The sequence below is a fragment of the Phocoena sinus genome, chromosome 18 (genome assembly GCF_008692025.1).
Source record: "Phocoena sinus isolate mPhoSin1 chromosome 18, mPhoSin1.pri, whole genome shotgun sequence".
In the NCBI taxonomy this organism is placed as follows: Eukaryota; Metazoa; Chordata; class Mammalia; order Artiodactyla; family Phocoenidae; genus Phocoena; species Phocoena sinus.
The window spans coordinates 9,021,873-9,044,865 of NC_045780.1; the positions used below are offsets into that span (position 1 = coordinate 9,021,873).

General features: G+C 35.1%; 1 protein-coding gene across 8 annotated transcripts in view; it reads left to right on the forward strand.

The window, feature by feature from the left end:
- The window catches only part of PDS5B (PDS5 cohesin associated factor B), a 199,772-nt gene that overhangs the window by 59,505 nt on the left and 117,274 nt on the right, over positions 1 to 22,993 (forward strand). For all 8 annotated transcript variants that reach the window (XR_004346677.1, XR_004346678.1, XM_032611242.1 and 5 more), the window contains 4 exons: positions 16,180 to 16,306; positions 19,331 to 19,534; positions 22,516 to 22,602; positions 22,711 to 22,808. Coding sequence is in view for 6 of the 8 variants with exons in the window: in XM_032611242.1 (XP_032467133.1) it covers positions 16,199 to 16,306; positions 19,331 to 19,534; positions 22,516 to 22,602; positions 22,711 to 22,808 (497 nt within the window). In the remaining 2 variants the exon portion in view is untranslated. The remainder of the gene's footprint in view (positions 1 to 16,179; positions 16,307 to 19,330; positions 19,535 to 22,515; positions 22,603 to 22,710; positions 22,809 to 22,993) is intronic.

Sequence of the window (22,993 nt, forward strand, 5' to 3'; positions counted from 1 at the left end):
CATTGTATGGATATATCACATTTTGTTTATCCATTTACCAGTTAATAAATATTTGGATTGTTTACACTTTTTGATTATTAGGGTGCTTGTTGCTAAACTTAGTAAAAATCCCCGTGGAACTTTTTCAAATGCAGGGCTTTGGGCCTGAATACTAGGGGATTCAGTGTGCTCCAGAGATTGGAAATTATTAGGTTAAGGGAATAGGCGTTGGGAATCAGATACAAATTATTTCCAGTTTAGTTGCTGGTTAACTTTAGCATAGTTGATTTCTCTGATCCTCAGTTTCCTCATTTATAAAATGGGCATAATATATAATTCATCTTATTATTAAGAATATTTGGGGAAGAAAATTTGTTGAGTGCTTTTTGCCCATCGTGTTATGCATTAGGTATACAGCAGTGAACAACATAGGATATTTGATCTCTTACAGTTTGTAGTTTAGAAGGGGAAACAGACATTAGAGGATAAATATTTACAGTTATGATTAAATTCTTTGAAGGAAAAGTACAGGGGTGGTGTGAGATCATGTAGTAGAGATTTAATTTAGCTTGGGCGGATTTGGGAAAGTGTCCCTGAGGAACTGACATATGAGACTTGGAAAATTAGTGTTAGTCAGGCATGAGGGGAAAGAGTGACAGAGGAGGAGGAAAAGAATAGCACACACTTAGAAGGATTTTGGTTTGAAGCCTTTAAGGAATAGAGGTATGACTTGAGTGTAGTGAGAAAGTGGTCAGATTAGTATATGTTGAACTTATTTTTTAGGTCAGTGGGAACCTATTTAAGAGTTTTAGGTAAGGCAGTGATATGAAGAGTTTAGCATGTTAAGATCATTCTGGCTGCTGTATGAAGAATGAATTGGAGGTGGCTTCGATTAGGTTGTGGTGAAGTAATGGACAAGTGAAGGTGAATTCCATTTATATTTTCAGGTAGCATTTACAGAACTTGATAATTGCTCTTAAGGGTTGAAAGAGAATTTTCAAGGGTCACTGCCAGTTTTCTGTGGGTAACAAATTGGATACACTAAGACACCATACACAGAGAGAAGATCGAAGAAGTGGTTTTTGGAGGGGGAAGAAATTGGGAGATGATTTGTTGTTTGGTTTTGAGTTTTTTTAAGTTCAAGATGCCTTTAAGAATACCTAAGTGGAAATGTTAAGTTGGCAGTTGTATATGTGGACTGGAGTTCAGAAGAGAGCTCTTGGTGGGGTAAAGTCTTTGGAGTAGCTTTAAGAAAGCTTAGGGCTTAAGCCTTGGAAGAAAAACACAAAGACCAAAAAGTGAATAGCGGGGACAGAATTGAGGTCTGATGAATTGCTAATATGTAGAGGTTGGTACAGGAGAAAGAAACAAAGGAGACAGTGGCCAGTAAGGTAGGAGAAAAATCAGGAAAAGGTAAAGTGTAGTAGAAATCAAAGGAAAAGAGTGTTTCAGGAAGGAGGCTGCTGTCAACTGTGTGTCATACTGCTCAGATCAATAAAATTAGGATTAGAAAAGTGTTCGTTTGATTTGGCAACATGGAGGGTAGTGATGACTTTTAGTTGGTTATTACTGCTTAACAAATCACCCCAAAACTTAATGGCTTAAAACAACCATCATTTATTAAGCTCCCAGTTTTGCAGGGTGGCAGCTTGAGTTTGGCTTAAGCTGGGTAGTCCTACTGATCTGGGTTAGCCTTAGCTGATTCACCTGGGCTTGCTCATATATCTACAGGTAAGTGTCTGTGGTCACCTGATGGTTTGTCTGGGGCTGGGTTCGTTCATCATGATCATGGCTGGGATAACTGGGGACTCTCTCTATAGCTCTCACTTTCTAGTGGGATAACTTCTGTGCTTGTGCACTTGTTAGGAGCAGAGTTCCAAGTACAGTAAGTCAATAAACTCCAAACCACAAGCACTTTTTAAGGTTGCCAGTGTCCCAGTGACCAAAGCAAGTCATAAGACCATCTCAGATTCAAGGGCTGGAAAAACACTCTTCTTGATGGGAGGAGCCACAAAGTCACATTGCAAGGGTGTAGGTACAGGGAAGAGAAAAATCTTTTGTCGTTTTTGAAGTCGGTCACACTGATTATGGCAAAAGCATTATTGCTGGTGATGGAGGATCCTGGAAACAAGATTGGATTAGTATGAAAAGCTAATGGGAACTGAAGAAGTGCAGATTACTTTTTGAGAAGCTTGGCTATGAAGGTAATTTGAGACAGAAGACAGTAGCTGGAAGGGTACTTGTAGCCTAAGCAGGCATGTTGTACTTTCTCTCCCTTCCTGCCTGAATGCCTTCTGTCCACTCAAGAACAGAGTCCTTATACTGAATACTGAGGGAAGGAGGATGCTGACGCTGAGGAAAGAGGAGATAACTAACGAAGTGAAAGTCTTTGAGAGACCTGTAGAGGATGGGATTCTGTGCACTTGAGAAGGGATTAGTTTTTGATGTGACGAGGCATACCAACTCTTTGGTAACATAAAGGAAGAAGGGTACAAATGTAGATAGGCAAGTAGATTTAGTAGTGGGAGACTGGGGAAGTTTCTGTTTGACAGAGCTTCTGTTTTCTCAATGAAGTAGAGGCAGTCTGCTGATAGTGGGGGGTTGTACAAGAATGTGTGCTTGGGGTTTGATGTGAATAGAGAAAGTACATAATTTTATCCTGTCAATGAATGGGACATTGAGCTGACTACTAACTCCAAAATACCAATCATTCAGTAAATGAGAGATATTATCATTATTTATATAAAAATACTACTTTAAAGGGATTTGACACAACACTTTGTGTTATTAGTTAGAAACTGGAGCTAGTTGAGGAGTTCTAGGGCCTGAGGCTCTTTTTCTGTCTGAACCAGTTAGTTTAATACTACTCCTGTCTGTAACATTGATGGTCCTTAAAAAGAATGTAGGCAAGAGAGTAACCATATGTTTAACCTTTTATAAATAAACATTACTAAAAATATGAACAAAATGGGCCTGCTTTCTAAAAGGACTTCCTAAAGCATTAAAAATTACTTTGTATTACCAGAACATATAGTAATAACTATTAAATATACTTAATTTGAATTAATAAAGATAATTCAAGCTGAATGGTGAGTTTCCATTTATATGGAAAAAAGCTTTTTATAATAGTTGGAAAATATGTAAATGTAGTCTTAAGGTTATATATTTAGGGGAGAATAACGTAATTTATTTTGTCTCTTTTTTCTTAGAACACACTCTCATTAGTTTTTTAGTTGTCTCTGGCCAAGAATACACCCAACTTCTTATACTATGTAATGACTATGTACTGGAAGCATTGTATTTATGGAGGGCACCATCTGCTGGTTATAAGAGGTACCGGTTCTGGGAAGCCTGCCTTTTGCAATTGTAAGACTCTTTGCAAAATCCTGTTTTCCTTCTAATTACACCTTCCTTCTAATTCCACCTTAAACCTGCAGTAAAGTCCCAGGAGGAAAAACAGCTTATCATAAACGTGGCCAAGTAGAGATTCTAATAGTGGCTTGATTTGATTTCTGTGTCTCTGAACATGTCACATATTGGATTTTTAAGAAAAATCATCATGAAAATGGCAGATACCTTCTTTATTCCCAGATCAATTAAAAAATGACTATTGCTATTGCTCTTACCCTTGCTCTTTAATCCAGTGAATGCTTTGTTCTTTTTTTCCTTTCATTGAAAGGATCTTAAATATTTTTACTGCAGTCTTTATTAGTTTCATCTTGTGAACATTTATTTACATCTGGTAGTATCAGAGGGAAGAATGATGATTTCATTGTTTTTTTTTTTTTCCTTTCTAGGATTGTTAGTATGGTTTTTAAAATTACTGATGCTTCTTTTAATTAATGATCCTTTTCTTTGAACTTATTCAGTGGTTGTGTAAACTGTTTAGTATTAGAATATTTTGTGTTTTACTTTCATTCCAGACCCCAAAATATAAATATTTATAACAACATGCATATAATGATATTTGAAATTAATATATACATATATACTATATACATTTATATGCTATGTATAAATGGATTCTGACACAGGTCAGTTTTATGTAAATAATTTTTAAGTTATCATTTTCTCATTTTCAGTGTATTTGCTCTACCATAATGTATATTGAAATTCCACAAAGATGAATGTCAAAAAATTTCTTTGACACTATTTTACCTCAGAGGAGCAACTATATATTAATGTATCTTTTCCCTTTGACTTCAGATAACAATTGAAGATCCTATTTCTTTCCTGTAACCTTCCTTTCTTCTTCTGCATTGCTCCCCTTCATCTCTCTCTTTCTCCTTTCCCTTTTTCTCTTACCTTGTAATTTGGTGTTCATTCCTGTTATTCTCCAGAAAGTTCTTAAAGACATCAACTTACCAAGTCCAAGGGAGTATTTGCTGAGGTTATTTTGTACCAGTGATGTGTATTTCTGAAGTAACTAACCCTATATACCACCTCTTAATCTTCATTTTTTTCTAGTTTAAAAGAAACCTATTTTTCTATCTTTCTTGACCCTCTTTTCTTTCCTGATTCCCTTTTCCCCCATCAATATAGATATTTCTCAAAGTTCAAAGTTCAGTCTTGGTATCTCAGCTCACCCTACACATTTTTTTTACTGATATTGTAAGCCCACAAAACATGAGCTACACATGGTGCTAAAATATTTTCTGTCGTTGACTTTTCTCTAGAACTTCAGCGCTACATCTCCAGTTGCCTTGTATTCCAAACTTAATTTTTCCAAAGGCTTGATTTGATCTCTCTCTGGTTTTCCCTATCTATGCTATAATGAGGGCATATATTGTATGTGTTTTGCTTATTACCATTGTATTCCTAGTGCCTAGAGTGCTATATCACACCAAGTAAAATCTCGGTAAATATTTAAGTAATTGACTTTCCAGGAACAAAGGCTTTGAATCTTGTAATCATCTTCTACTTCTCTCAAATAATCATTCATGGTCTTTGCATCAGTTTTCTTATTTTCCAGTCATTGCCTGCAGTCCGCACCTTATTAGTTCTTACCTGGAACTTTGTAGCAATTTCCTAACTGGTTTTAGTGTATTTGATTTCTCCTCTGTCTAGTCTGTACTTCCTGTTGGATTCACCATCTCTTAAAATAGTTCTGGTCATTGATTCAGCAAGTATTTCCTGAGCACCTACTTTGTTCTAGGCTCTGTAAGGATGCCTAAAATGATATATACTCTCTTTGTCTTAAGGAGCTTACAGTCTAGTAGGAGAAACAGACATAGAAATAAGTTTACTAAATATGATGTGATAAATGCTAATTATGATATGTTCAGAGTTTGCCTAGCTGTAGGGAAAGGAGCCTAGCTCTGCCTGGAGAGGTCAGGGGAAGTTTAAACATAGACTTGAGAATTTAATGTACATGGAGTTTGCTTGGTAGAGAGAGGCCAGTTAAGTATATCTTACTCTAAGGAAACAGCCTGTGAATATTCACAGATGTATTTCAAACCTCTGCTTACAATACTATTGCTTATAAAACTGAAGTAGAAACTGAGTAACGTGCTTCTCTGTTGGCTCTGTCTTTTCCTTCTTAGCTCTCTTTACTTCCTTCCACTTTTTCCTTCTGTCATGGTTTTAGACCAGTAACAAATTCTGAACTTTCTTCTCTAAGATTTATTCAAATTGTTTTCTCTGTCCTTTTGTTCTGTATATTATTAATATTTCATCCCCATCTACGTATGGAAATGGGTTTTCTTTCAGTCTTTTTTTTTCCAAGCTCGTTTTTTGTTATTTCTGTTGATAACTTCAGAATTCATTGTGATTTAATTATTTAGGGGGAAAGTCTATTTCCTTTGTAGATTTTGAGATCTATCTTACCTCATTTTGCCCTCTAGTCACTGCTAAAAAGTCATGCAAGTAATAGGCACTTGATAAAATTTTGACTATATGGATCAGTGTATTCTACGAAGGCAGCATGTCTACATTATTTAGCTGCGGTCTGTGGTCACAATCGTATATCTGTTGTTATGGAAGATGAACAACTTTTGCTTCTGTTGAGATAAGGCAGAGAGACATCCTTCTATTCCAGGTTCTGTGGAAAACTGGGAATCCTGTCATGTTTATATTTACCTTCCTGTGGAATGATTTGTTGCATTTGCTGAATATTTTCTTTGGTTGAAGGAACACAGACAGCTGTGGGCTTGATTCTTGCTTTTCCTAATCTGAGGTCATGAAGTTGTTCTCCTACATTATATTCTAAAAGCTTTTACATTTGCTTCAACATTTAGGTCATTAATCGACCTGGAATTCGTTTTGTATATGGTGTGAGATAATGGGTACAATGTCATTTTTTTTCCCATAGAGATATGAAAGTGTCTCAGAACTTAAAAAATTTTAAACAACTTAATTGAGGAGTAATTTACATACCATAAAATTTACTGAGATGTGCAACCATCACCATAATCGAATTTTAGAACATTTTTATCAGTCCAGTAATATCTCTCATGCCAATTTATAATTAATCTGTCACTGGATTCTTTTTAAGCTTTCATCTTGAGCTCTCTGCAGTATCCAGTACTTTTGGCCACTTCCTTTCTTGAAACGTGGTGTGCTCCTTCCTTTCTGACAGGGCTTCCTTCTGGGTCCTCCGCCCACCTCTCTTTTTTTTTTTTTTTTCTTTTTTTTTGCGGTACGCAGGCCTCTCACTGTTGTGGCCTTTCCTGTTGCGGAGCACAGGCTCTGGATGCGCAGGCTCAGCGGCCATGGCTCACAGGCCCAGCCGCTCCGCAGCATGTGGGATCTTCCCGGACCGGGGCACGAACCCATGTCCCCTGCATCAGCAGGCAGACTCTCAACCACTGCACCACCAGGGAAGCCCCAGCCTCTTTGATCATTCTCAGATTGTTTTGCAAGCTCTTTTTCCTCTTCCCATTTCAAAGATGGGTCTTCTCTCATCTCTTCCTTGGCCTATCACTCCTGTCACTTTATAAAAACATTCCTGAATGCTGTCATGTGCCCCTGGTTTTATCTATCAGCAAGGATTTCCAAATCTGTCTCTAGCTCAGACATTTCTCTGGAGATCTAATTGCCCACTGGCCATTTCTTTCTTTCTTTTCTTTTCTTTTCCTTCTTCTTCCTCCTCTCCCCGCTCCTCCTTTCTTCATTTTTTCCCCTCTCCTCTTTCTTCAGCTTTATTGAAGTAAAATTGATACACAGAAAAACCTGCACATAGTTAATGTATGCAACTTGAACATACACATAATTTGGACATGCAGCCATATGCATAATATGTATACGCCTATGGTACTGTTACCACAGTCAAGGTAATAAACACAGCCATCACTTCTAAAAGTTTCCTTGTGTCCTTTGCCTTTTTTGGGGGGTGGGGAAGGGGTAAGAAGACTTAACATGAGATCTACCCTCTTAACAAATTTTTAAGTGCATAATACCGTCTTGTTAACTATAGGTGCTGTGTTGTACAGCACATCTCTAGATCTGAATCATCTTGCATAACTGTAACTTTATATGTGTTGAATAACAACTCCCCATTTCCCCCTCTTCGCATCCCCTGGCAACCACTATTCTATTTTCTGCTTGTATAAGTTTGCCTATTTTAGATACTTCATGTAAATGGAATCATGCAGTATTTGTCCTGTGTCTGACTTAATTCACTCAGCATGTCTTCCAGGTCTATCCATGTTGTTGCAAATAGTAGGATTTTCTTTGTTTTTAAAGGCTGAATAATATTCTATTGTATGTATACACCACTTTTTCTTTATTCATTCATCTGTTGAACATTTAGGTTGTTTCCATATTTTGGCTATTGTGAATAATGCTGCAGTGAACATCGGTGTGTAGTTATCTCTTAGAGATCCTGATTTCTATTCTTTTGGATATATAACCAGGATTAGGATTGGTGGATCATATAATAGTTCTATTTTTAATTTTTCAAGGAACCTCCATACTGTTTTTCCATGGTGGTTGCATCATTTTACATTCCCACCATCAATGTACAAGGGTTTCCATTTCTCCACATCCTTGCCAAAACTTTTTAATCTTTTGTTCGTGGTTTTTTTTGGCTATCCTAACAGGTGTGAAGTGATACCTCATTGTGGTTTTGATTTGCATTTCTCAGTGGTGAAAAATGGAAAAATTTTTGTCTTAGATCAGGAACAGGACAAGGATATCCACTCTTGCCACTTCTATTCACTATAGTACTAGCAGCCCTAGCCAGAGCAAATAGGCAAGAAAAAGAAATAGTCATCCCTCGGTATCCGTCAGGGATTGGTTCCAGGATCCCCCTTGGATGCTAAAATCCAAGGATGCTTAATTCCCTTGTATAAAATGGTGTAGTATTTGCATATAACCAGATTTTCCCATATGTTTTAAATCATCCCTAGATTACTTATAATACCTAATACAGCATAAATTCAACATAAATAGTTGCCTGTATGTGGCAAATTCAAATTTTGCCATTTGGAACTTTCTGGAATGTTTTTGGGAATATTTTAAATCTGCGGTTGGTTGACTGTGAGGATGTGGAACTCGTGTATGAAGGGCTAGCTGTAAAGGGCATGCATGTTGGAAAGGAGGAAGTAAAATTTGATCTGTTTGCAGATGACATGATCTTATATGTAGAAAATTCTAAAGACCCTATTACAACTCTTAGAACTAATAAACAAATTCAGTAAAGTTGCAGAATACAAAATGAACAAATCAGTTATATTTCTATGTACTAACAATGAATTATATGAAAAAAAATTTTACAAAGCAATCCCTTCATAATAGCATCAAAAAGAACAAATTACTTAGAAATTAACGAGGTATAAGACTTACATACTGGAAACTACAGTGCATTGGGGAAAGAAATAAAAGAAGACAGATAAATAGAAAGACATCCAGTGTTTATGGATTGGAAGACTTAATATTGTTAAAATATTAAGCAATATTTAGAACTTCTAATTTTGTTTTCTCCTTTTCTCACTGATGTGCCATGCCACTGTATTCATATATTACATTTCACGTCGTGTGGGTCTATTTCTGGGCTAATATTTCTCATTGATCTTTTTCTGCTCCAATACCACACCATCTAAATTACTTTAGCTTTCTAAAGGGATTTGATATCTGGTAGAAAAGTCCATTCACTGTGTTTTTCTTAAGTATTCAATATCTTGATATTCTTGGCCTTTTGAATTTACATGTCATGTAAATTTAAGAGTTTAAAAAATTAAACTTGTCATCTTTCTTTAAATATCAAAACCTGGGCTTGATTGGGACTGTAGTGACTCCATAATCAGTGTGGGAAGATTTGCTATCTTTATAATATTTGAGACTTCTGTGAACAAGATATCTCTTTATTTATTTAAATTTTCTTTAACTTCTACCAATAAAGCTTTATGATTTTTCTCTGTAAAACACATCTTTCGTTAGATTAATTCCTGGGTAGTTTATGCATTTCAATGTGAATTGTATTTTTAAAGTTTTTGGTTGCTATTATATAAATATAATTGTTTTGCATTTAAAACCTTTTTATTTTGAAATAATTATGGACATAAAGTTGCAAAAATACTACCTAGAGTCCTGTGAACCCTTCATCCATCTTCTGCCAGTGGTGACATCTTATGTAACTTGTAGCACAATATCAAATTAGGAAATTAACATTAGCATGGTGTTGTTGATTAGATTACAGACCTTAGTTTTCTCACTTTTTTGCATGCTTGCTCGCTCTTGCTCTTGCTTTCGCTCTTGCTCTCGCTCTCGCTATTTCTCTCTCCCTGTATGTGTATGTGTACTTCTGTGTAGTTTGATCCCATGTATAGATTCATTTCACCACCACTACAGTCAACATACAGAACTGTAAAGGAATTCCCTTGTGCTACTTGTCATGCTCATCCATGCTCCCTGGCAACCACTAATCTGTCCTCAATGTCCATAGTTTTGTCGTTTTTGAGGATGTTAAATAAATGGGAGCGTAACAGTATATAACCTTTTGCGATTGGCTCTTTCAGTAATAAGTTATTGCATTTATCAGTAAAACAGGTTTTTTTTAAATTGCCAAGTAGGATTTCATTATGCAGATCTATCAGAGTTTGTTTAACCATTCATCCATTGATGGGCATTTTGATTACTTCTAGTTTTAAGGTATATGAGCAAAGCTGCTATAAACATTCTTGTACAGATTTGTTTGAATAGAAGCTTTCATTTCTCTGGTATAAATGCCCAAGAGTGCATTTTCTGGTTTGTATGGTAAATACATGTTTAGTTTTATGAAAAACTACCAGACTGTTTTTAAGTATGGCTGTACTATTTTACATTTCTACCAGCAATGTGTGATAGATTCATTTTGTTTGCTTTCTTGCCTATGTTTGATATTATCACTAGTTTTTATTTTAGTCATTCTAATAGTATATAGTGATATTTCATTGTGGTTTTAATTCGCATTTCCCTAATGATTAATGATGTTGAATATCTTTTCATGTGCTTATTTGCTATCTGTATATCCTGTTCAGATGTCTGTTCATGTCTTTTGCCCATCCTGTAATTGGGTTGTTTGGTTTTTTATAGTATCCTTTTGAGAGTTCTAGATATAAGTCCTTTGTCATATATGTATTTTCAATATTTTTTCCCATTCTGTAGCTTATCTTTTCATTCTCAACAGTTTTTCACAGAGTAAAAGATTTTAATTTTTGAAGTCCAATATATCAATTTTTAATTTTATGGATTTTGCTTTTGGTGTCATTTCTAAGAACTCTTTGCCTGGCTTCAGTACTGAAGATTTTCTTCTCTGTTTTATGCTAAAAGTTTTTTGTTTGCTTTACAGTTTATATTTAACTTCATGATCTATTTAAAATTTTTGTATAAAAGTATGAGGGGGCTTCCCTGGTGGCGCAGTGGTTGAGAGTCCGCCTGCTGATGCAGGGGACGCGGGTTCGTGCCCTGGTCCGGGAAGATCCCACATGCCGTGGAGCAGCTGGGCCCGTGAGCCATGGTCACTGAGCCTGCGCGTCCGGAGCCTGTGCTCCGCAACGGGAGAGGCCACAACAGTGAGAGGCCCACACACCGCAAAAAAAAAAAAAAAGTATGAGGTATTTAGGTCGTTTTTTTATTTTGTTATTTTAGTCTTTACATTCAGTTGCTCCAGCATTATATGTGGAAAAGTTTGTTATTGCTCCATTCAGTTGTTTTTGTATCTTTTTTTTTTTTTTTTTTTTTTTTGGGGGTACGCGGGCCTCTCACTGTTGTGGCCTCTCCCGTTGTGGAGCACAGGCTCCGGACGCGCAGGCTCAGCGGCCATGGCTCACGCGCCCAGCCGCTCCGCGGCATGTGGGATCCTCCCGGACCGGGGCACGAACCCTGTCCCCTGCATCGGCAGGCGGACTCTCAACCACTGCGCCACCAGGGAAGCCCGTTTTTGTATCTTTGTAAAAAAAAAAAATCAGTTGGACGTGCTTGTGTGGATCTCTTTCTGGGTTGTCTGTTCTGTTCCATTGATCTATGTGTCTGTTCTTCTGCCAAATTCACATTGTCTTGTTTACTCTGGCTATATAGGAAATTTTAAAGTTTAGTGGAATGAGTTCCTCTCACTTCATTCTAAAATTAGCTCACCTCTTCTGGTTCCTTTGTCTTTCTAGGTAAACTTTAGAATAAGCTTGTCTCTATGAAAAATCTTGTGGGGATGTTGTTAGAATCCGTAAATCCATAGATCAGTTTGGGAAAGAATCTTGAGTCTTTTGGTCCATGAACATAGTATATCTCTCCATTCATTTAGATCTTCTGTGGTTTTTTTCCATCAGTGATTTGTAATTTTCAGCATACCAGTCCTGTATATGTTTTTTTTTTTTTTTCTGTATATGTTTTGTTAGGTTTGCACTAAAACGTTCTATTAATGAGAGGGTAGTGATTGAAAGTAGTATTGTGCTTTTAACTTTGGTTTCTGTTTCTTGGGAGTATATAGAAATAAAATTGATTTTTTTATGTTGATCTTTCTATCCTGTAATCTTTTTAAAAAAAATTATTTTTGACTGTGTTGGGTCTTCGTTGCTGTGCGTGGGCTTTCTCTAGTTGCAGAGATTGGGGGCTACTCTTCGTTGCGATGAGTGGGCTTCTCATCGCGGTGGCTTCTCTTGTTGCAGAGCACAGGCTCTAGGTGCGTGGGCTTCAGTAGTTGTGGCTTTCAGGCTCTAGAGTGCAGGCTCAGTAGTTGTGGCGCATGGGCTTAGTTACTCTGCAGCATGTGGGATCTTCCCAGACCAGGGCTTGAACCCGTGTCCTCTGCATTGACAGGTGGATTCTTAACCACTGTGCCACCACTGTGCCACCAAGGAAGTCCAATATATCCTGTAATCTTGATGAACTAGTTTTTGTTTTTTTAAGATTCCCCAGGAATCGTCTGTATAGACAGTCGTGTCATGTGGAAGTAAGGATGATTTTAGTTCTCCCTTTCCAATCTGTATGCCTTTATTTTCTTTTCCTTGCCATATTGTGCTGGCTAGGGCTTCCAGTATTATGTTGAATAAGAGTGGTGACAGCAGACATCTTTGTCTTGTTTCTGATTTTGAGAGGAATTATTCAGTCTTTAGCTGTGAAGTATTTTGTTAGCTATAGGTCATTGATGTTTGCATATTGATTTTTCTACTCTACAACCTTGTTAAACTCAATTTTATTAATTCTGATGTTTTATCTATAAATCTTTGGAGTTTCTGTATACATAATCACGTAATCTGCAGGTAATGACTGTTTTGTTCCTTACTTTGTATCTTTATACTGGATACCTTTTTCTTCCTGTGTTGACTAGCATCTCTATTACAGTGTGAAATAGAAGTCATGATAGCAGGTATGTTTTTACAGGTCCTGAAAACAAGTAGATCACTTTCAAAAGGTCATCAATAAATGTGATTTATGCTGTAGGGTGTTTATAGCACCCTACCTTTCTCAGATAAAGGAAACTTTCATATAAATTTTAGTTTGTTGAGCTTTTTCTTCTATTTTGTTCTGTAGTCAAGAATTGATGTTGAATTTTTATCATTGTCTCTTCATTTTTGACCTTATCACATGGTTTTTCTTTTTTAATCTGTAAATATGATGAATTCAACCTTGCATTCCTTGGATTAAACCCAGTCTTTTATATGTAGCTACATTTGGTTTCTCAATATTTTATTTAAAAATACTGTATCTGTAAACACAGAAAAGATTGGTCTGTGATATTTTTTCCTTTCGCTTATTTTTTTCGTTGGGTTTTAGTATCATGGTTATGCTAGTTAGTTACATAAAATTAGTTGGGAAGGACTCCCTTGTTTTCTAGTCCTTGGAAATATTTATATGACATTGGAATTACTTCTTCCTCAGTTATTTGGTAGAACTCATTAGTAAAGTCATGTAGCCTTGGGTATTTGTCCTTGTGGAAAGGTTTATTGATTACTGATTTTCTTTCTTGGTGGCATTTTTTCTTCTTGAGTAAATTTTGGTAAGGTATAGATTTTCTCCAGTTTGTCTAAATTTTTAAATGTTTTTATGTCAAAAATTGTAAGATTGGCCTGTGATTTTTTACTTTGTTGATCTTACGCTTATTTTTTTTTCTTTACCCCTGATTCACTGATTCTTAGAAAGCACTTTACATTTTTTAAATGTTTGGAGATTTTCTTTTTTTGTTGTTGAAGTATAGCATAATTCAGAAAAGTATAAAAATTATAAATGGCTTGCCCTGTGACTTTATACAAAGTGAAAACAATAGTGTGACCAGCATCCAGATATATAAGTAGAACATTACCTGTACCCAAGAAATATTCTCTTACTCCTCTTTCAAGTTACATCTCCCACCAAAGGAATTCACTATTCTAACTTGTAACATCATCGGCTAGGTTACCTTATTTTTGAATTCTGGAAATGTAGTCATATTTTATGTATAGTGTTTTATATCTGGCTTCTTTCACCTAACTTTCTTTGTAATGTTAATCCATATTGTGTGAAGCAGTAGCTTATTCACTCTCATAACTGTGTTGTATTTCATTGTATGACTATACTACAATGTATCTTCATTCCACTGTTGATAGGTATTTTTGTTTTCTGTTTTGACTAATATGAATGGTATTGCTATGAACATTTTTATGTCTTGTAGTGGCCACAGGTATGTGTTTCCGTTGAGTAAAATACCAAGGAGTGTATCTTGGGGCCTACTTATTTATGCTTGTTAATTTATGTTTAGCTTAAGTGCTTTATTTTGTTTAGTTTTTGCATCCTTTTACTTTCAGTATCTCATATCATTATTTAAAAATTTTTTTGTAATCTCTCTATATTGAAGTTTAAAAATCTTGATCTTTTAATGTGAATATTATGTACACCATATATACCATATTGTAATATACTGATATATGTTAAATATTGTTCTAAGTACTATATATAGTAACTTATACATTTCAAGTTTTGTCTGGCTCATTTGTCCTTATTTCACTGTATTCCTAAAACTTATATTCCTTGGATATAAACTTCAGCTTTGCAATTATATTCTTTAACCACATTGTGGGTGACATTTTGCTGTCTTCTGGTTTATATTGTTGCTAGTGAGAAGTCACTATTAGTTTAAATACTGTTCCTTTGAAGGTAATATGTCTTCTATAAGGTTTTGTTTGTTTTTTTGGAATTATTATTTTGAACTTAATTCTGTTTGGCTTCTTGAATTTGTGAATTGGTATTTATGATATTCACCTCATAGAGAGGCCTCTGCCTTATTTCTCTTCTTCTGGTACTCCCATGGATCATAAGTTAAGCTATTTTACTTTTTCTTTTGTGTATTGCAGTTTTATGTTTCTCTGTTCTGTATTTTTGGATAATTTCTTCGGACATCTTTTGTAGCTCATTAAGTCTCATAGCTTTTCTTAATCTGCTAATAAACTCATCCATTAAGTTTTTACTTTCAATTTTTGTATTTTTTCATTTTTAGTAGGTCTTTTTTGTTCATATCTTTTAATTTACTGTATAATTTTTTTATTCCTTGTAGATTTTTAAACTTATCTTTTATTTCTTTAAAATTATAAATGCATTTGACCCTTGAACTAATGGAGGTTAGGAGTGCTGATCCCCCCCCAACCGCAGTTCAAAATCCATGTGTAACTTTATACTTAACCCTTTGTATTCACTGTTATAAACATCCATGGATTCAACCAACCATAGACTGTGTAGTGTAGTATTTATTGAAAAAGTTCTGTGTATAAGTGGACCCATGCATTTCAAACCGATGTTGTTCAAGGGCTACTATACAGTTGTATAGTAGTTTTATAATCCATTTGATGATTGTAATATTTGAAGTTTTGGGGGGTCTGGTATTTCTGCTGGTTCTTGCTCATTGTGCCTTGCTTGCTTAGATGCTTGGTTATTTTTGACTTGATAATGCTTATTGTCCTAGAAACATCATATGGGGATAATTTGAAGTGTAGCATGAAGGTGCCCTCCTCTAGGAGGGCTTGAATGTACTTATATTATGGGGGTGTTACCAGTTGAGGGTCACTGAGTTCTTGTATTGAGGTTCTCTGGACTACATAGGCAGCGTGAACCTCAGCAAATGTGTAGGCTTATGGCCAAAACTAATTAGCTGTTCCTCTCTTGTATCTGCTATTTGCTCTGCTTAATACCAAGGCAGCCTTCTCTGCTGTCCCTGTGGGTGGTAATGGCAGCATGGGCACATGTTGACTTGGTTTAATTCTTTCCTTTGCAGGTATTACCTTTTTTGGGTTGGGGTAGTATTCTACATTAATGTCAGGAGGGTCTCTGATGTTCTTCCTTGACAGGACTCTGTCCTTCTTTTTCCATAAGATCACCAAAACTGAACTCTGGATTTGACAGGGTTGGCAGGTGCCTTCAGGGTGTAAGTGGATATAAAGTTCCATTTAGTTCTCTGGGTTCCTGAATTCCCTTAGATTTTGGCCCAAGTAATTTGTGGTGCTATTAAAAAAAATGCTGTGTGTATTTTATATATATGTAAATAAGTAAGTAAATAAATAAATAAAATCACTTAAAGTTTTTTTGTTGGAGGGTCAGTGCAAATAACCTAGCTTGCCACTAATGGAAATGAAAGTAAAAATAAAATTTTAAAAATTGGGGAAATATTCAGTAAAATGATTTTCATTAATTAGATAAGTGAATTACTATAAATTAGGAAGTAGTTATAATTTTTTGTAGGGAGAGATTCCTTTTCATGTTTATTATGAATGTTGTTGATACTTATCTTTTGGTTTGCATCTAATAGTTTTCTCATTTTAGGGGTAGAGATATTTCCATCATGGCTCATTCAAAGACAAGGACCAATGATGGAAAAATTACCTATCCTCCTGGTGTCAAGGAAATCTCAGATAAAATATCTAAAGAGGAAATGGTGAGACGGTTAAAGGTGAGTAAAATTGGGTTATGTCCTTTGGACATCCGTTTAGGATAAGCAGAGCTGGGGGAGGACACCTGTGGAAATCACATAGGGCTGTATCTTGTTAGGGCAACTTCAAGCAAATCAAAGCAGAAAATGTCTCATGGCCAAAACTAATTAGCTGTAATTAGGAGTTAAGAGAGTGGAGTAGATAAAGAACTGTAGGGTTTCCTTAGCTATTGTTAATGGGAGTGCAATTAGAAAGGTGAAGCTTACATTTTCTAGGGCTGTTTATACTTGGGTATAAAGAACAAACCCACAATACACTTATACTCATTATTATCTTTAGAAAGTTGTCTCCTTCTCCTATATCTCATTTATCTTATAAAAGCAACCACTTTAATTTGAGAAAAGAGATTTTAATTCTACTGAATACTAAGGCTGTATTTTACTTTCTTGTATTTTGAAAGTAGGTTAAAGAGCTTTACTTTTAGCTCTCTGCTTCTGATGTACAGCAGTGAGTCAAGACTGATGGTGAACTTCCCATTCGTGAGGCAGTTACTGTGTGGTTAGACTCTCTTCACATTTGTTTGAATAATATTTCATCTTTGTCTTCAAGGCAGTGATAGTCTCTGTGATTAAAATGGTTAAAAGAGCAGAGTGGCCAAGAAGATTGTTAAGCTGATTAGTTCAGATGGTCTTTATTTTTGAGCATTTTTTCCCGTTCAATGTTGTATCTACCTAGACATGTTGCTTGTTATATTATTATCAATATTTACCAGTATTTCAAGTGTAAAAGACTTACCTTAATTAATCATTGAAGGCCCAGGAGCCTTGAAGTACTACTTTATTGTTGCATGGTTTATTTATTAGAGGAAAAAGACCCTAATACTATTGTAAGTTTCACATAAAGTCTTAGTATTATATCCTGTGCATAAAGTATTAGAATGTCAGATATAAGGTGTTTGTTATTCAAAGCAAAAGACATCTTTGAGCAGGTTAAATTTACCAATATGTGGATATTATATCTAGTTGGGAACTGTGTATATTTTATTAAAAATGGTTAAGCTACAGGGCTTCCCTGTTGGCGCAGTGGTTGAGAGTCCGCCTGCCGATGCGGGGGACACGGGTTCGTGCCCCGGTCCAGGAAGGTCCCACCTGCCGCAGAGCTGCTGGGCCCGTGAGCCATGGCCGCTGAGCCTGCGCGTCCGGAGCCTGTGCTCTGCAATGGGAGAGGCCACAACAGTGAGAGGCCTGTATACTGCAAAAAAAAAAAAAAAAAAAAAAAAAAATGGTTAAGCTACAAACTCTAGATATGAAATTTTTCATTTCTATGTATTTAGATTTTCTTGACCTATTAAGTTTTTAGAGAAAGAATACATTTATTTCCTCAGATTTGTTTATATTTCAGCAATGATATCATCCTTATTGTTTGCTAAGAAATGAACATTAAACACAGAGATATACTTACAAGCATTTAGCATTTAGTGTCTTTTATGGATGTTATTTTCTCAGACATCTTTTTTAATTTAGAGGACTCATATATGAGTTATTCGTGAGTTTTATAACACCATTTGAGTTGGTCACAGTATTGAGGAATTCCCATTATCTAGCCTTTGAATAAACTTTATTGATAGTTTTGGTGGAATGATTTCCACAGTGCTCACATTTAGTGCTTGTAGTAAGCTTTCATTATTTTGTAGACATTTCTGCTCAGCAATAATCTGGTTACTTTTCTTCTCTTTCTTTTTTCCTGATTTACACTGCCCACTGTTTATAGCAACCGTCTTGGAGAAATATAGGAAGGATTTAATGTGGGATAATGGTAATTTTTGATATGTACAAGTACAGGTATAAGTTTTATAAGTTATAAAAACTTGCTAATATGTAAAGTGTCATTGTTTATGTAATTTCTAGAATTTCTTATAACATTTTATTCAAAATATACTGAATCTCTCACTCTTGTGAAGCGATTCCAGGGAAAGAAAGAGTTCCTTGCATATAGCTTTTTTTTTTGTCTTTTTTCATAATACATCAAAGCCATCAAAGCATATATCTTAAAAGTAATAAAATCAAAAAGTTAGGAGAGTAGCCCTGGACATTGTACCCTTAAACTAATTGTAGTGTCAGACTGGAAAGATTAGTCTACTGATGGTTCTGGCCTCAGGTGTAGTAGAACTGAGGGTCTGCTCTGTGAGGAACACTGTTACCCACAGCTGCTCTGAGAATTCAGTAATACTTTGGACAATTCATTACTCAGAAGTCTAACTCTACAGCAGAGTGGAAATCCATGCAGTTATGTCTCAAAGACCAAGTCCAGCCCTACTTGTTGATTAGTATTTGTAGCGCCACCTAGTGGATGCCAGGTTGTCATCTTTGCATTAGTGTTGTGTTTAAATGTCCCTGACGAGTTCAGCAATTTTGTCAAGTCTTATGTGAAGTAGGAATAGTACAGACTGAGCCTTCCTTGTGACTGCTGATACTAAAATTAGAGAAAGCTCTTCACAGAATTCAAACTATATGATTTTTCACCATTGTTGTTTCCATCCCACTTCTTTTATGTAAATGTTTGTTTTCTTCTGCTCACTCCATACATGCCATTGAGTCCTACTAATGAATTGTCCACCTCATATTGTCTTTAACTGTGGTACAAGAAATATTTAATTGGATGCTACAGTAGTTACTTTATGGTAGCTTTTTAATGTTTAGGGATTCATCTTTGTCATCCTTTCTTGAATCTGTTTATATATTCTTTTTTAGCTCAGTGTTGTAAAAGTGAGACTAGAAGTACTATGTTAAGCTACTTTTAAACTTTTAAAATCTGGTTAGCAGGTGTGATGGGTAAATGAAAAGTATTTTATTTAGTCTTTTAAAGAAAAGTTGTATTTGCCCTATAGTTCAGACAGGTCTTGTTCTCTCAGATAGATACTTTTAGGGGAAACATGAAAGTGTATTTATTGGAAGTTAACCTTTGTAATTAATATGGCTTTTATTTCAAATGAATATATTTTTACATGGAGGATTTCATTATTTGATTATTTTGTTTTTATATAGATGGTTGTGAAAACTTTCATGGATATGGACCAGGACTCTGAAGAAGAAAAGGAGCTCTATTTAAACCTAGCTTTACATCTTGCTTCAGATTTTTTCCTCAAGCATCCTGATAAAGATGTTCGATTACTGGTAGCCTGCTGCCTTGCTGATATTTTTAGGATTTATGCTCCTGAAGCTCCTTACACATCCCCTGATAAATTAAAGGCAAGTACTGATTAAAAGAACTGCCAAGATTGACTGATACTTTATCTTTCTAAAATGGGAATTAAAGTATTTAGATTATTTCTTTAGATTCTTTGACATTAGCTGCAGCAGTCTTTTGTTAAACTATTGTACTTCTGTTTTCTGTAGAATTTCCTACCCCCCATTAGTATTTAATTTTGTAAAACAATTTCTGATATTCAAAATAAGAAGTTGATTAGTAAAGTGTTTTCTATACTTTTTTTTTTTTTTTTTTGGCCATGCCACACAGCTTATGGCATCTGAATTCCCTGATCAGGGACTGAACCTGGGCCACAGTAGTGAAAGTGCCGAGTCTTAACCACTGGCCCGCTAGGGAATTCCCTATACTTTTTATATTATGTCATCATTAGTGGTATTTCAGTATCAGTTGGGGACACTTGCTTTTCCTTTTTAAAAATTCATATTGAAGACCATGTTCATTATTTAAAACACAGTATCTAGTGTAAGTCTGAATTTATAATATATGAATCCTAACTCACTTAATGTAAGGTGTGATGTGAATTGTTTTGAAGAAAATACGATGAACAAAATTTTAATGAAAGGTAGAAAGCACACTTAGTACTTGGTTATGGTAGTTGTAAGTAAAGGCATGTGAATGAAATAATTTTTAAAAGATGAGAAAAGAAGGAGAATAGCATGATTAATCCAGTGGGTAGAAAGCATGAAAATAAGTAGAGCTGTGCAAAACTTTATTGAATGAGGCAAGTTATAAGAAAATTAGAAAAGCCAACAATAATAAAAGATAATTGTGGAAACTGTTGGTTAGGAAATGAGTCCCTAGGAAGATTACCCAGTATGGAACAAAAAGACAATTTAGGTTTATTTCATTTAACACATATTGATGTTAGTTATTATATGTCAGGAACTGGGTTTACCTTGGTGAAAAACAACCCAGACTCGGTTCTTGAACTCAGGGAGTTGCTTCTTAAAAACTGGAGCGAGGAACCTGCTCATTTGATCAAGTCAGCCAAGACTCCAGTAAGGAATGCCCAAACTGCTGTGGACATGCTTGTTTCATATATCTTAGGATGGGGGAGGTAGGGGACAATATTTGTCATCTAAAAGTAAAATTGAATTGTAAGATTTGAGAATGGTTAGAGACTTAAAGTAGATAATGTGAGCTGGCCTGTGGAGTTGTGTACCCAGGTGTATATCCTGATTTCTAATTGTGGACCTTTAATTTGAGGTACTTAATTGGTTTAAGGAGTAATTGTATTTGGTTGACTGTGGGCTGTGGCTCTTCCTCACTAGATGTTTTGTTGGCATTCTCATGAAGAGGGAAGTCTAACTTAAGAGTGCTGCTACATGATTTCTTCTACTTCTCTTGTGGATTTCTCAGTTTGCGTTATCAGTGATCTGTCTCAAGCCTTTGGGGTAATGAAAGTCCTCCCAAAAGAATAGCTACAAATCTTTTCTATTAATAATAGGACAGTTTTTGAGAAGAATATTGAAGAGGTATGATTAAATTAGAGTTTTTAGAATCTAGTTAAAATTTTTAAGTATTTTATTTTTTCTGGTCAGTTTTTTTAAAAAATTAAATTAAATTAATTTATTTGCATACAGCAGATTCTCATTAGTTACCCATTTTATACATATCAGTGTATATATGTCAATCTCAATCTTCCAATTCATCCCACCATCCCTCCTCCCCCCACCCCTCCTCCCCCCACCCACTTTCCCCCTCTGGTCAATTTTTTTGGTTCTTATTTTAAGTGCCACTTTTTTCTTTTATTGGGGTAGTATTAATTATTTGAGGGTGTTTCTGAATACTTATAGAATAGTTTTCACTCTGTTTTGGTTAGTATCAAGTTTGTATTTTTCTTTGTCTACAGTAGTAATAATAGAAAATTGTGACACTTTGATCCTTACCTTTCCACTGTCAGTTTGTTATTGTCATCAGAAAACTCTTTTTATATACCCAGCTTCATGTTTAGGTCAGTGCTTGTTAGAGAGATGATCAATGAATATTGTCTTTCCATCTCCAGGTAGATTCAGTACAGCAGTTGTTCTCTCTTAGTCGAACCAGAAAGGGTTCGTTCATGGAGGACATATTTTATACAGTACTACTAACAAAGTAACTGTACCTTTTTTTAAAGTAACCATTTTTGAAGGATGTACTTGTGATAGTATTTTTCTTGAAAAGCTACTCAGTAATCTGCATATTCTATTTCTTCCCTTTTAAGAAACGCTTGTTTATCGTTTTACTTATGAGGGAAACATCTTTTTCTTTTTGATTGATTAGCATGCTTCCTTTGTAGAATTAGCTTTAATTTTAACCTTTTCCAAATTTTTCAAAAACGATCATCATAAAAATTTGACTCAAAGTGATATTGAACTTATCTTTACCCAGGTATAAAGGGGTGTGCAGTAAAAAACCGAAAGCAAGAGATGGGGATAGATTGATAAATGGTAGGGAAGAGCAAGTAGTTATAATGACAAGGTAGGAAGCTTGACGAGTTAACTTCTGTGGGTCTTTTTAAAATTTCTAAGCTTCTGCAATCTATTGTCTTCTCACTTGGTGATTTTATTTTGGAATTTCAAGTTTCCTAAACCATGTTCTTGCTATATAATTACCATATATAGTGCTATTCCAGCAAACCTGATCAGTTCAGCTCTCAGTCATTGCAACCTGTTTGTTTTAATGACAGCATAAATTTTAGTTTACTCCATTTTCAGGTCTTTTTTTTTTAACCTACAGTAAGGTGTTTTTCTTTCTCTACTTTAAGATCATAGTAAATGATTTACTGTTTTCCTTTAAAGGGCAGTAAGATATTCGGTGTTTTCATGATGATGCACATTTTAAAAATTCCAGCCAAGTAGAATTTTTTTAAACTGGTTCTTTACAATTTATCATGACAGATACACATGAGTGCTGAATTATCTTTAGGAATTTAGTGGATATTTTCATAATCTAAACAAAACTTTGTCTTTTTTTTTTAAAGGATATATTTATGTTTATAACAAGGCAGTTGAAGGGGCTAGAGGATACAAAGAGTCCACAATTCAATAGGTATTTTTATTTACTTGAGGTAAGCAATATATTCTATCTTGAGATGACATTTTAAACTGGGTTTTGTGCTTGTATATTTTTAGTAATTAAAATTTTACCCTTTTCCTTATTTATATCTTATTTTTAGAACATTGCTTGGGTCAAATCATATAACATATGCTTTGAGTTGGAAGACAGCAATGAAATTTTTACCCAATTATACAGAACATTATTTTCAGTTATAAAGTAAGTTTACTTTACAAAGAATATAATCTTTTTTTAAATGTAAAGAATTTTTAACTTACAGGTAAATCTGCATAAACTGTTAACTATGATGAATATTGGAAGGCTAAGAGTTATAACTTAAGAGCTCATTAACATAATTTTTATAGATGTTTGGACAGTGAATACAGCTTAATTCTGTACTGTAG